Source organism: Chenopodium quinoa, unplaced genomic scaffold (assembly GCF_001683475.1).
Source record: "Chenopodium quinoa cultivar QQ74 unplaced genomic scaffold, ASM168347v1, whole genome shotgun sequence".
Taxonomy (NCBI): Eukaryota; Viridiplantae; Streptophyta; class Magnoliopsida; order Caryophyllales; family Amaranthaceae; genus Chenopodium; species Chenopodium quinoa.
The window spans coordinates 3397417-3411952 of NW_018744878.1; the positions used below are offsets into that span (position 1 = coordinate 3397417).

Here is a 14536-nt window from a genome sequence, read left to right on the forward strand (position 1 = left end):
TCATTGTTCAAATTAATATCCAGAGTATGTTAAAATTGTTACATCATTGATCAATATTTTTGTAAGGGTTTTTTTTTTTCTTCTTTTCTCACTCTCTATGGTATAAATTATAATTTTTTTAATGTAAATTATAAATTTATGATATGTATAAATCTTCTTAATATACATAGTATGACATTTTAAATAAATTTTGAGTTCATTTATATTCAATAATGAAGTAAGTAAAATATTGTTGATTTCCTCAACAAAAAAAAAAAGAAAAAGAAAAAGAAAAGAAAAATAATTGTAGGATTTTTGTTTTTTTTTGATTAAATATACACTATCGAAGATGATTCAAGCTCTTTTCTCTTCAATTTAGCTCCAATCAGCTCGATTCAATTCAGCTTCAATCAACTCGGTTCAATTCAACTTTAATCAATTTAGTAAATGAACATGCCTTTAGATTAGGACGTTTTACCAAATTGAGCTTTAAACGGAAACTATTTACGAAAATGGTTGCGTGGCAAAACTATTTACCAAACTAAGCTTCCAGCATAAAACGCTGTCTCGGACAGCGTTTTACCCCTGGTTTTTTTTTTAAAAAAAATTCAACTACAACTATTTTATATGTTCAACATAAAGCTCTGTTTAGGTTGAAATTGTTGAAATAATTCAAATTGTTCATGAAATTGTTGAAATTGGTGAAGTTGTTGAAAGTGAAGTTGTTATAGGTGAGAAGAGTCTTATTTCAGTGTTGATAATTTACCTCGCTCTAGATTTCGATAATCCTAAAATGTGTTTTGGTTATGTAGAATATGGCGTCACAAAATGTAGTTTTGTTATGCCGGTGGGGAGGAGAAATTCTGTTTGATGGACCCCGGGTCGAGTATAGTGGGGGAAATATGGAACCACTAACACTAGAACCGAACATGACTATGAATGATTTGATAACATTTGGAACATTTGATCGTTAACATTTTGGTTAATTGCTAATGCGTTAACTCTGTTGGGATTTGTTAAATTGCATGTGAACAGATACGATGGACGGTGAAGATCGTACGCCTGGACCCGTTGACCCTTCTGTGCTTACACTACAGGGCACACACCGCAGCGTTGCCGTATGGGATCAGACGGTAATATTGCATTTGTTTGTTCATGGACTACAGCTTGTTGAGTTTATATGGTATATGATCTTAATTTCTTTCTAACAGGTTGATCCGGCAAAGCAGCTCGTTTGCAGGCATTACACCACCAGGTTCATGGTGGGGTGGGGAATCGATCCTCGCGTTTTGGCGTACGTCGAGTTTGTCGGTTTAGGTGGTTTTCACCGTATGGCGTATAGGGAGATCGATCGAGCGCTTGTCACTGCGCTCGCGGAGAGGTGGAGACAGGAGACGCACTCCTTCCACCTACCTGTTGGTGAGACGACCGTTACGTTACGGGACGTGGCGATTCTTACGCGCCTTCCAGTACATGGGTCTGCGGTGACAGGACACGCGTTAGTCGATCCCGTCGGTTTGGTTGGTCGGGTACTTGGTGTCCAGCCAGGTCCCGCCGATATTAGGGTACCTCACTTATTTCTGTACCAAAAAAACTATTTCACCACGCACTTACATATTTCATACTGAAGCTAGTTTTGTGTCTCTGTGTGCCAGTTCTGGGCTTGGGAGCATATCCATGTAGGCAGACCAGGCAGACCTGCGATACACCGTCGGGGGGAGCAGGACCAGGACGACCAGTACCAGGCGTACGATGCTCCCCCGCTCCCTACACCGGATGAGGCATATGGTTGCAGGTTCGATACAACTTTCATTGAGTTAGGCTTTATTTAATGCGCGGGGTTGTTAACTGAAACATTGTTCGATATTAGGTGGGTGGTACCCAGGCTGACACATGCTCATGCGGCGAGGGGTCTTCCGTATTACCGAGACGCCCTAGACCGACTCACCGAGGACCAGGTAACAATTTAAAATACAGTTTTAGCTTTTTTGTTTTAACATTGTACTTGTTGCGAACTAACATATTCATAATATTACTGTTGATGTGTATTTACAGGTGACATGGGACCCGTATGTACCTGACTTGGTAGATGCCATGCCTCCACATCTGCTAGACCATCAGGCGGAGTGGCGGATATGGTGGCGATGGTTGATGCGCTATCAGTCTCCCTTGAGTGCGGACCCACTAGAGCCCAGGTCGAGCAGGTGCGAGATATGGGCGTCGCTACCTTACGGAGATATGGTCACGCTCATCTCGCCCACCGGCGGGACGGTCATGATGGCAACTCACAGTTCGATCTCGGCCAGAGCAGCGGTGGATGTGATCCTACGTCACCCAGACACGCAGAGGATTACAACATCCACAGTACTGCGCCCTCTGGTACCCAGGAGGACCCCTCGTCCAGTCAGCTGACTCCCCCACCGCCCCGAGACCCATTCACCACCGTCACTCATTACAGGCGGCGACGTGTCAGACGGAGGGCCGACACTCAGGAGGCAGGACCTTTACCCCGAATAAATGAGTCGGGCTAGTATTATCTGTTGTATTCCCTGTTATTTTGTATAATGATGTACATAACACTTATGAAATTAATATAATAAATCTTTTTTGAATGCCTCCGTGTGTGCTTTGAAGTTAATTTGGTGGTTGGACTGTTGTTGGGCTGTTTCGAGTTTTCTGCAGTGCTTAAAGTTGACGGAACTCCCAGAATATGGTGGTGGTACGTGGTGGGGAGTGGCGGAGTTGGTGGTCGACGGTGGTGGGGTAGGGCTGTGGAGCTGGCTGTTGTGGTGGCTGTTGGAGGACTGCAGCATGCAAGCTGTTTGCTGAAGCTTGTTTTCTGCCTGGATGCTGGTTGCTGTTTCCAGCAGAAAAGCGCTGTCTGAGACAGCGCTTTATGTTCAAGAATAAAGCGCTGTCTGAGACAGCGTTTTATGTTCAAGCATAAAGCGCTGTCTGAGTCAGCGCTTTATGTTCAAGCATAAAGCGCTGTCTGAGACAGAGCTTTATGTTGAACATATAAAATAGTTGTAGTTGAATTTTTTTAAAAAAAAAAACTAGGGGTAAAACGCTGTCCGAGACAGCGTTTTATGCTGGAAGCTTAGTTTGGTAAATAGTTTTGCCACGCAACCATTTTCGTAAATAGTTTCCGTTTAAAGCTCAATTTGGTAAAACGTTCTTTAGATTACACCTTGAATAATTTTGAAAGAGAGAGAATATACCGTAATATCAATTGAAAGTGAAAAAGTCCACATTCAATCGGTGCAAGTCAAAGTGTCAAACACAAATAAACAGTCCACACTCTCACTCCTAAGTCCCAACTTCCCTCCCTTAAACAAAACCCCCAAATTCCAAAAAAACCCTAAAACATGCCGGCGTCGGCATCAAATTCCGACGACCAACTCTCTCTCCTCCCACTTCCACCATCTCCTCCACAACAACCCATTGTTTACCCTCTCCGCCATTCTCTCTCCTCCCCTATTTCTCGCATCGCCATTTCCTGGTCTCGCGGCAACTCTCTCCGACTCTCTCTCCTCCCTCAACCTTCCTCTAATGGCGGCAACCATGTTAATGGCGGCGGTGATTCTTCCGGTGGTGGTAGTGTCGTGGAGGTGAAGCTTTCTGCTGGAAATAGTGGAATTGATGATGATTCTCAATGGAGGAGGATTGTTTATGGTTCTGTTGCTCCGTTTGCGATGTTTCAGAATCGGAAGAATTCGGTTTTCGCTTTGTCTAAGCTTTCTTTGCCCAATGTTGATTGGTAATTTTGACTTTTGATGATTTACATTTTTTATTTCTGTTTGATTGAATTATTATTATTATTTATTTTTTATTTATTATGCTTGAATTGTTATTTGTTATCTAATTTTGTATCATATAATCTTCATGAATTATATACATTACTAAATTGTGGAAAGTTCGGGCTTTGATTATGGTTTGGTTTACATATTTACGTGTTTTAGAATTTCTGTTTGATTGAATTATTATTAGTTTTTATTTCTTAAGCTTGAATTGTTATTTGTTATCTAATTTTGTGTCATATAATCTTCATGGTTTATATACATTACTAAGTTGTTGAAAGTTTGAGCTTTGATTATGGTATGGTTTACTTGTTTACGTGTGTTAGAATCTATGATTTTGGCATGTTACTGGATTGTGTTCATTATTGCATATGATGGAGAAATTATTATAAGGTAAATCTAGGTTGCTATACAATCGGTCTTGATTACTGAACAATGTTAAGAGTTTTTTCACTTTTTGGCACATAATGGAAAAAAAGTTGAGTCAAGCTCAGATCTTTTGTTTGTGCATTTTGTGTTCGTTGTCTTGGGAAATTTGCTTTTAAAGCTTATATTGGTTTCTAGTATGAGTTTGATTGCTCAATAACGGTTTAAGAGTTGACAAAAGATACTTAAATTGAGTGCCACAGTGATATTATAATAGGATTTGGGCCATTTGGCAATGCTTATTGAGGACCTCCTTACTGAACTTATGATAGGTGAATTTAAAGGATGACTTAGAAGTGATTTAATGATGTAGCAAATGGACACTTTGGTTTTTGATTGGTTTAATACTTTCAAATGTGAGTCTATGAATGGTAATTGGAGTTATAGGAGGTGAAAGGTTTCGAAATCGAAGCTTGATTGCAAATCACTAGTAACTCTATGAATTTTTCCTTATTAATGCAGGACAATTGGGCTCCAAATCCTTTTTGACTTGATTTACTTTCAGAATGGGGAACAGACTCAACAGAGTCATAAATAATAGAAGAAAAATGTTACGTTGAAGCTATTCACGTTCACATCTTCTTCTAAGCGTGGAAATCTGTTGTATTAAAATATTAAACGATGGATCCTGACATCTAGTTATTGAACCACAACTGTAAACTGCAACTTTATCGTGTTGCTTTTGTTTCTAAGAGCTCTTGAATTCTTGCTGTATGCTAGGTTGGAATTTGCTACTTTGTCTGTGCAACTGTTTTTTTGACTCATTGATTAGTGTTAATTTCATTAAGTTTTTACGTATTTTTCTCATTTGATGCTTAGTTAGTTGCATGCATTATATCTTTTGGGATTGGTCATTCACAATGTTAGAGATGACCAGGTGGGAGTATGTCATGGAGTATAGCAAGGAGATAAACTCACTTCTTGGTACAACAAAGTCAATGGCTAGTTCAATTGTTGAAGACCCTAGAAGAATTCTGACGGTAATTATGCGAATTTTTTTTTCTATTTGAATTTTTGTGTGGCCACATTAGTGGAAGTGATTAAAGAAGTAATATGAAAATGAATGCTCAATTGTAGCCACTAGTCCCTGTTGTTGACACTTTTCAATTTCAATTGAATTTGTGCACTCTTATGTCCTTGATTATTTAGGTAGATGAGGAACCAACAAGTTTAAAGGCTGCATGGGAGCTACTGGAAATCTTTTATGCTGACAAACAGTCTCAAACTTGGCTACCTGAACGTCTTGTTGATTGGCTAGCTGTAAAAATCTTTAGCTTTATTATGTTACGGTGTTTCAAATACTAGCACCTTTGCTTTGTGTGGTGCTCAAATTCTGGCTAATTATTATTATTTTCTGTTTTGTTCTGCCAGGACTATGATAACCTCTTTTCAGAAACTCAACATACGGTGTACTCAAAACTTTTGGATTTGCAACATCATCTTTTGCATTTCCAGGTAGTTTTCTTATGCTAAAACGTTCCTTCTAGCTGCTTTTTAAAATAAAATAAAATCAAATATTGTAGAGGACCAATGTACTAATTGGCATTGTACAGGCTCTTCAATCTAGCATGAATGTTCCTCTAAAAAGTAAATTAAGCACGAGTTTTGCTATTTTTTGTTGGATTAAGACTAGATTGCAAATACACCTTTGGCTTTGAAAATGTTTTTACATCCTGAAATTATCTATATGCAGGTGGTTGAGGATGATCCAAAGTACTGGGATTGTTTGTCATCAGCGCTAGCTCTTGGCTGGTTGGATATTGTGGTATGTGGATGTGAAAGCAGTGTGACATGAATGCCTTTGATAGAGCTTGATGTGTGATCTCTTAGTTGTTGCTTGCAGGTTAAACTACTACGTCTACACGGGTCATATGAACTTGATCAGATTGGAAAACGTGAGGTAAGGAAATCAGTTGTTCTTTCCTATTTTGTGTCCGTGGCTCTTATTAAATTTCTCTAGTACTACTTCAGTGTTTCCTTCACTTTTAGCTTGTTGTCTTTCTGGTATCAAACTGTTTCTTGCTGCATTCCTTAAAATTTTCGTAGAATGAAGTCTTACTATGTATGACAATAGTTGTCATATCGCTTGAGGAAGTGTTATCTTGGTATGGCAATAGTTGTTATTGTTGCTTTAGTCATGTGCTGACTGCTGAGGGGACCGGAAAGTTAGCATTCTACCCACTGCACAGATAAACTGCTGAGAAGAAGCTTAGACTACGATGTTGAGACATACTCAGGAGTCTCGAAACACACTAACGTTGTGCATATTCTTCCACAAAAATAAAATATTTGCGAACATTTTTTATTCAGCTGTTCAACAGCTTATTATATGAGATGGCTGGAGATGGTATTTTGTGGGACTTTCAGTCTGCTACCATATTGATATTTGATACTGGACATACTTTTCTTAAAAAACTTTCTAGTCTTGTCCTTGGGTCAATGGGGAGATTCATCCTATGTGTTATGACCTGTATGTCTTAATCACTTAAACTATAAGCCCTTGCAGAAATTTTTATGCAATTCTCACTTTAGGAAGAATGATCGGCAAGAAATTATCACTCTATCTGCTTCCTCTGTGTGAACCTGCCTTATCAAAAGCAGTACTTGTCATGATGGATGAGGATTACTCTGCTTGATTAAAGACCTTGGATTTAAATGGTTGAGACAACCTTCATGGGTTCGTGCTTCACCAGATGATGCTTTGCCTACAAATCTTCTAGTCTTGACACTTTGTAATTTTTGTTGCTGGGACCCATTTCTTCGATGTGAACACCTTCCCATGTCCCATGTACAAAAGGATCATTCTGCAAACTCTCTGTGGTGGCAAATCTGGTGATCAACGCATGTTATGCATCTGTATTAAGCTCAATTATTGCTGCTTTTTCTTGCATGTGCGGTTTTGCTATTGGATCTTACCAAGGAATGTATACTGTAATTAATCTGGGCTGTATTGGGATCTGCTGGAAATTATCTTTATTTTGCATGACCATCTTGTATATGGTACATCAAACATCATATGTTTGTCCTTTCACATTTCTCGACATGCTGTTTCCATTCCACAAGTTATTTGGGATAAAGAAGCTGCTGATGGTTTATTCTGAAAGCGCTAAAAATCTCTTGTTAACAATCTGTATCCTAGAATGAATTTCTTCATGCTGTTTGATGTCCCATGGTAGTCATTTTTTTTTACGTAGTAAATTCATTTGTTAACTTTTTCTTGGCATCCCTCTCTGAATGCTAAACCTTCAATTTGCAAGTTCAAATATTAATTTTAAGATGGTATATGAAATAGAAGATCCTTTTATGCCCATACATTTTATGTATAAATCACTCTTGTTTGTTTATGATCAAATTATGGGCTCACAATTAGATTTTTTTTTTTTTTTTTTTTTTTGTATCTGGAATAGACAGAAAATGGTCTGGTTGAAGCAGTAGTTGTTCTTGTTTCAAAAATGCCACGTCTACGTCCTGAATTGCAAGCTGGAAGATTGGGGGAATGCTATAGAAATAAGTCTGACTTCATCAAGGTATATCGATGGTCCTTTCATAGTTTATTCATAGCTGCTTCTAGGCCAATTGTGACACATGGCTAATGGGCTCTGTTTTATGCTAATGTTTTGTACCTACGTTTGGGAGACATGGCGTGCACGAGTTACTAAGTTGGAGTGCAGTTCTTTCTGGGTTGATTGTGGGCACCAGAAAACCAGAGAGGGTTTGAGAAAAATTCTACAGATTATGCTGGGAAACACTGAACATCTTTCTGCTACAACATGCAATTGGGTTGAACTTTACATATCTCACTTTCTATACATCAGGCCATTCACAGTGGTTAGTGTTGATGATATGCATATATAAATACTTTATCATTGAAAAACTTGGTGATCTACTGTGGTAAAATGTAGTAAAGAATTTCTTTTGAATCAGGGGTTAGAAAGTTTGTGGCCTGGCCCAGAAATGCATACAGTTGAAGCCTGTTTCTCATCCTCATAGTTTGATGGGACTTATGGTTGGGATTCTCGGAGCAAATACTGAGGTGGGGCATGTGATGCTAGCATTTTCTTAATTCTTTGTTTTCTTTATGATGTACTTTTTTTTAATCTCTCTTGTTCAAAATATGATATACGTTATTAATACATATTTAGATTTGGTCAAATCATCTCGGTATTGTGAAATGGCATTAATATTCCATTGATTATATAAAATGGTCAAAATATAATATGAGTCTGATGTTGCATTTGTAATGTAAAAATTGGTTATAATGACTGTTATTTTGGATTTGAGGCAGTTAGTTAGTAATTCAGCTGTTAATATTCTCTCAAGTCTGAAATTACTGAAAGACCTCATCTTTGCTGCTTCTAATTATGAATTTTGTCTTCTTCTTCTGCTTACTTTAGGTTGTCTTGGCGGAATGCTCTAGTGCTTTTGGCCCTTGGTGAGTAGCTATGAGCATATTATTATCTGTTTGTCTTTATTTTGTAGGCTTCACTGGAATTTTTTGTTCTTGCTTCAATGCAAACATCAAATTATGATCCATGAAAAGACGATTGCAATTGAATTTCAGTATAGTCATTTTTTCTTGAGTTGCATCCTTTTCTTTTCCCTTGTTGATTTTGATGTTAATCAAGAGGCAGTGACCCCATTCCGAAGCATTATTCTTTCTTCCAAATTTCAATCAGTGATAGACTAATTTGCTTACTTGTAGGATGGTGACCCATGCTATAGAGTTGTTGACTGCTGGAAATGATCAGTCGGAAATTCTTTTGCATGAAGTGCGCCGGAACCTGGGAGGGGTTAGTATCGAGGAGCTCCATCGGCTTGTATATGCTCAAGTTCTCGCTTCTCATCAATTAACTTGGCAGGTGAGTATATGCCTTGCTGATGTACAACTAAGAACTAATCTAATGTGATGTTTGCAGTTGACAACTATCTTCTGCCTTTCCCCCCATAATATTGTGATCAATAGTGTCTAAGTGGGGTATTGGGCAGAAAAAGACTTAGAAATTATCAGAAGACATTAGTTTAAATAAGGGCCCAATGCTAAATAATTTATGGCATCTTTGGATGAGGAAATTAAAGTGAAATTTAAGAAGTTTTAGTGTTTTTAATTTGTACTGCATTAACTATTTTCGTCAATGATGATTAGTTTACAGCTAAAAACACCATAGAGTTGTAGTTTTGTTTGCTGATTTGGACTCTAATTTCATGACTTCTGGATTTTTGGACTAGATTTGAGCTCAGCCTGTTGGATTTAAAAGTCCAATTTTGACTCCTAAGTATCTATCCATCCAGTATACCCCTAGTCCCCTTGAGGCTTCTGACATTGTGTTGAGTGCATTCTTGTATCTTTTGTTGGAGCATATTTTCCATTCTAATCTCATCTGACTTGTTTCCAGATTGCTCCAGTATATTTGACATCGTGCAAGCCAGGAATAGGCATGTTAGAGATTTTACTGTATAGGCAACCTGTACACTTCAAGCAAGGATTGCTCAAAGTGAGTATGATGTTGGTTAACCTATGGCCTCCTTAACTTTTTGCTGATTTCTGATAATTTTAATTTGAACAGAGCCTAGAGATCTGCTGTTTATATGAACTTGATGATGTCAGCTCAAATATCATGAAGGTATTCCTTGATTTAGTTATGCTTTGATTCTGTGTATTGTTTGAGTCCCTTAAAGGCATGCTATTGCTCATTGATTCTATTACAGTACATTAGTAAATCCAGGAGAGATAATCCTTGCATAATTCTAGAATAACATAGTAAATCTGCCCCATGTCAGATTGCTGGCATACATCACTGGAAGCATGGTCGAAAGGGGTCTGGTATCTTCTGGCTCCAACAAGCTCAGGATGAAATTCGTCTCAATAAAATAGCTCAGCAGTTGTTTGATTTTGTTGGGAAATCAATATCTGAAGAGAGCTTCAAGGTAATAATATTTTAATTTGGCCTACTAAGGGGTCGTTTGTTTCATCAGGGAAGTGTAAATTCCCATGAAATTTAAATTTGTGGGAAATAAATTCCATCATCTAAATCATGGGAATTTAACAAATTTGTTTGGTTTAGAATGGAGGAAGTAAATTCCCATGGGAATTTCAACTTACCGGGGGGGGGGGGGGGGTAAGGTAAGTGAATTCCCATGTTTTGTGGGAAGTCAAAATTCCCATGAATTCTCATTACCCCCATTTTCACTTTTTTTTTTGTGTTAACCAAACAAGAGGGTGAAAATGAAATTCTTGGGAATTTTGACTTCCCACAAAATATTTAGCCAACCAAACAAGGCCTAATTATAAATATTCCATGCCATTAGTATTCTGATGCTCATGAACTCATGTGGCCTTATATTCAAAGGACTTTTATGATTTAATTTTTGCAGCAATGGGAAGGATTGATTGAACTATTAGGTTCTGACACAAGAACTGCCGGGGGTCTGGAGTTTCTGCACAAGTATGTTGCTTACCTAGTCCATATATTCAGTTCATACATGGAGGAGACATATTTAGTCATTTTATTCTTGTAATTTGTCCTTGATTTGCTAAGTCATTTTTTCTAATTTCATTTATGCCCTTAATTTCATTCAGGTACAGAGATTTCAAAAGATCCCTGCAGCAAGTTGTTGATGGAAAAGCTACTGATGCTGCAAGGCAAGCAGTGGAATCCCTCATTATGGTATAAATTGTTTATAATTTCTAAATCACCTTACATCTAAATAGTTGTACATGTCCCCCTTATTGCCATCATTTAGGAGATCTTCTATGTGCTTGCATAACTTTAAGTTTTACAGAGTGACCTGTCATGTTTAGTAGATCTCAATCTATAATGAAGAAATGATAGTCTTCAACGGTTCAACCTCTTCTCCTGATCTCTCTTCTTTTGGCATTTACAAAAGTTTTTGTTATTATTTTGCAGCTCATGAAGAATTCATCTACGCCTCAACGATTCTGGTTACCTCTTCTTTATGACTCGGTAAGATAGCTTCTAATATGTCACGTCTAGGATTGTGAGGCTACTGTATGACCAAAGTTTTCATATTTTTTTTGACTTTGTTCTGTAGAGGAATTATAATTATGTAGCTCGTAAGCTGTTTCTCTAATAATGACGTGCTCTTTTATGTATGTAAGCTTTAATGACTTTGTTCATCACCATCAATTCATAATTGCTGTTATTGGCAGTTGAAACTGCTCACGTGGCGAGAGGGTCCTCTTCTTGATGTTGCACAGACCAACCTATTGCTGAATAAGTTGCAAGAGTTGTCTATTGCGAGGATGCGTCCTGATTATGTCGAAGCTGACCTTCCAACCCAAGCATTGAGTTCTGTCCGGTTGGCTCTTGCTACAAATCTTGGGCGTGCTATTCTTGAAGAGCAGTGACATTTTGCGTAATTTTGAATGAATTCAGTCATGCATCACCACTTTCCAATCGGTCTGAAAATTATTGGCATGAAGCCATCAACAGATCAAACCAGGAATATTTGCATTCGTTACTTCATCGCTGCTCTATCCTTGAAGTTTCTGCAAGTAACAAGCCTATATGCGTGGAAAAGGTGTTCCATACCAAATAGTCATATTAAATTAATTGTGTAATGGTTCATCTGCTATAATTTATACCCATCTTTGCAGTTGGTAAGAGATGTAACACTATGTGGTGAGGGGTGATAGGATTGTAGCTAGGTAAGGAATGTAACATTAGAGCTTTGTACAAGTAAATTAGCGGTCATAGTAAATACTGAAGAAAAATATCGTGGCGAGTGAACTGTTTTGACAGCAAAAGAGGAAACAACCTGGGCATTGAAGAGAATATAGAGTTGTCTTTACATCATAGTGCTAAATAGATTGATTATGGGTTTGATTAAGAGTTTTGCTTTGTAGTTACTAGTTGCTGTAATGTAGGGTGAATTTGTCTAATGAAGACGATGCAGTGCATGTCTTGTTTGTTATTTCCTTGAAGCTATTGTAAGGATAATCCTTTCGTAACAGATGAAGAAATATCTGGTATACCTTAGCTTCCATAACCATTAGGATATGAATATTATTTTCCAACAAGTATTATGACTAGAGCTGTCCAAAGTTGACCCGACCAGAAATACCGATTCAAACTTGATTATTAACCGACCCATCTGAACCCGAAAAAATGGTGACCAAAACCCGACCTGACCCAACCTCAAACGGTGAAACCAACCCTAGACCCGAGTTGACCCGAGTATGTGAGACTCGAACCCGAACATGAACTGACCTGGAGATGACCCGATCCGAATGTAACCCGTAATTGTTGACCTGAACCGAACCCGACTTGAACCGAAATTGACCCAAATCCGTTTTAACTTGTCAAAACCCGAATTTAACCTGACTTGTTACTAACCTAACCTAAATTCAACCCGACCCAAATTTAACCTAACCTGTTACAAACCCCACCCGAAATCAACCCGACTTGTTATTGACCTGACCCAAATTCAACCTGACTTGTTATTGACCCGACCCGAATTTTACCAGACCTATTACTAACCCGACCTAAAAATTCAACCTGATCTGTTATTAACCCGACTCGAAATCAACACGACTTGTTGTTTTCCCGACCTAAATTCAACCCAAATTGTTCCTGACCCAATTTCAAATCACCTTAAATGTAATTTAGACCACCATATTATTGTTGATCAAAGCATTTTTGTCTTAGGAGACCAAGTCGGTCCAAGCCAGCAAAAGAAAGGAGCATTATCCTCAAATTTAAGAGTTAAATATAGTATATGTTTGTTGTATGGTCAAAGGGAATAATTATCTTCCTAAATTATAGACTATAGTTCCCTAGTATATTGCCATATATATTATAGTCAAAGGAAATATTAGCTTGACAGAAATGATAATTATCTATTTACAGTTAATTGAACCCGAATATGACTTGAGTTGGAAATGACCCGACCTGATAGTAACCTGTAAATTATTGACTTGAACATAACCCGACTTGACTCCGAGAATGACCCGACTTGTAAATGACCCAACATGATTATAACCCGAAAATTATTGACTTGAACGAACCCGAATTGAACCCGAGAATGACCCAACCTGATTATAACCCGCAAATTATTGACTTGAACCGAATCTGACTCAAACCCGAGAATGACCTGACTTGATTCTGACCCGCAAATTATTGACTTGAACCGAACCCAAATCAAACCGAATAATTATCCTAACCTACTTTAACCCGTGAAAACCCGAATTAAACCTGACCTATTGTTCACCCGACCCGAATGTAACCTGACCAGTTATTGACCCGACCCAAACCTGATAAGAAGTATGACCCGACGTGACCCTACTCAAGCATGACCTAACATAATCTGACCCACATAGGTTATGGAATTAATCCAAATTGGCCCGACCCACTGTTACCCACCCAAACCCGACCCGTTTACCCGAATTGACAGCTCTACCCGAAACCTCTAAAATTTCTCAAAAAGCGTGGATATTAGCTTTCAATTTTTGAATTTTTTGACTTTTTCTCGCCCAGAAATAAAAGTTACCGAAATGTTGATCATGGTCTCTAATACCCTCCGAAAGTCCAATTGGGTAAGTGGAACAATCTAATTTGTCTCTAAAGGACCAATTTACTGGTTTACAACTTGAACCGATTTCATTAACTCAAGGTTACCAAGAACATTTATGACAACATATAATGATCAAATATGGATCCAAACGGCATCATATGACCCCGAGATGTATCCTCTAAAATCAATGCTTTTCGACACCTGGCCCCGACACGTTCGAAATTTCTCAAAAAGCGTGGATATTAGCCTTCAATTTTGGAATTTTTTGACTTTTTTTTCGCCAGGATATAAAAATTGCCGAAATGTTTACTATGGTCCCAAATACCCTCGGGGAGTCCAATTGGGTGGGTGGAAGCATCCAATTTGCCTTTAAACGACCAATTTACCAGTTTACATCTTACACCTTAATTCAAGCCTACAACGAAAATTTATGACAACAAATAATGATCATATATGGTTCCAAACGACATTATATGACCCCGAGATGTATTCCCTAGAATTTCAAAACTCTTCGACGCCAGGTCCTGAAAACTCCAAAAATTCAAAAAAAAGCATGGAATAGCCTTCAATTTTTGAATTTTTTGACTTTTTTCCTCCGAAAAAAAAAATTGTCGAAATGTTTACCATGGTCTCTAATACGCTTTGGGAGTATTGGGTGGGTGGAACCATCCAATTTGCCTTTAAACGACCAATTTACTGGTTTACAACTTGTACTAATTTCATTAACTCAATCTTACTACGACACTTTATGTCAACATATAATAATCATTTATGGTTTAAAAAAGTATTATGCCCCGGAG

General features: G+C 38.0%; 1 protein-coding gene and 1 long non-coding RNA gene across 2 annotated transcripts; both read left to right on the forward strand.

Annotated features, from left to right (window-relative positions):
* The first annotated feature begins 614 nt into the window (after window positions 1-614).
* LOC110705569 lies at window positions 615-2546 on the forward strand. Its single transcript, XR_002508099.1, has 4 exons — window positions 615-1112; window positions 1191-1774; window positions 1850-1937; window positions 2035-2546. It is a non-coding gene; the product is annotated as an uncharacterized LOC110705569 (long non-coding RNA).
* Window positions 2547-3040: 494 nt separating this feature from the next.
* On the forward strand, window positions 3041-12212 carry LOC110705566 (nuclear pore complex protein NUP85-like). Its single transcript, XM_021883457.1, is given in 19 exon segments — window positions 3041-3739; window positions 5083-5185; window positions 5355-5465; window positions 5577-5660; window positions 5899-5970; window positions 6049-6105; window positions 7613-7732; window positions 7842-8033; window positions 8130-8146; window positions 8148-8238; window positions 8600-8637; window positions 8908-9064; window positions 9599-9697; window positions 9770-9826; window positions 9984-10130; window positions 10578-10648; window positions 10783-10870; window positions 11111-11167; window positions 11374-12212. Coding segments are annotated over 19 exon segments (2151 nt in total). The 5' UTR covers window positions 3041-3347; the 3' UTR covers window positions 11572-12212.
* The last annotated feature ends 2324 nt before the right edge of the window (window positions 12213-14536 follow it).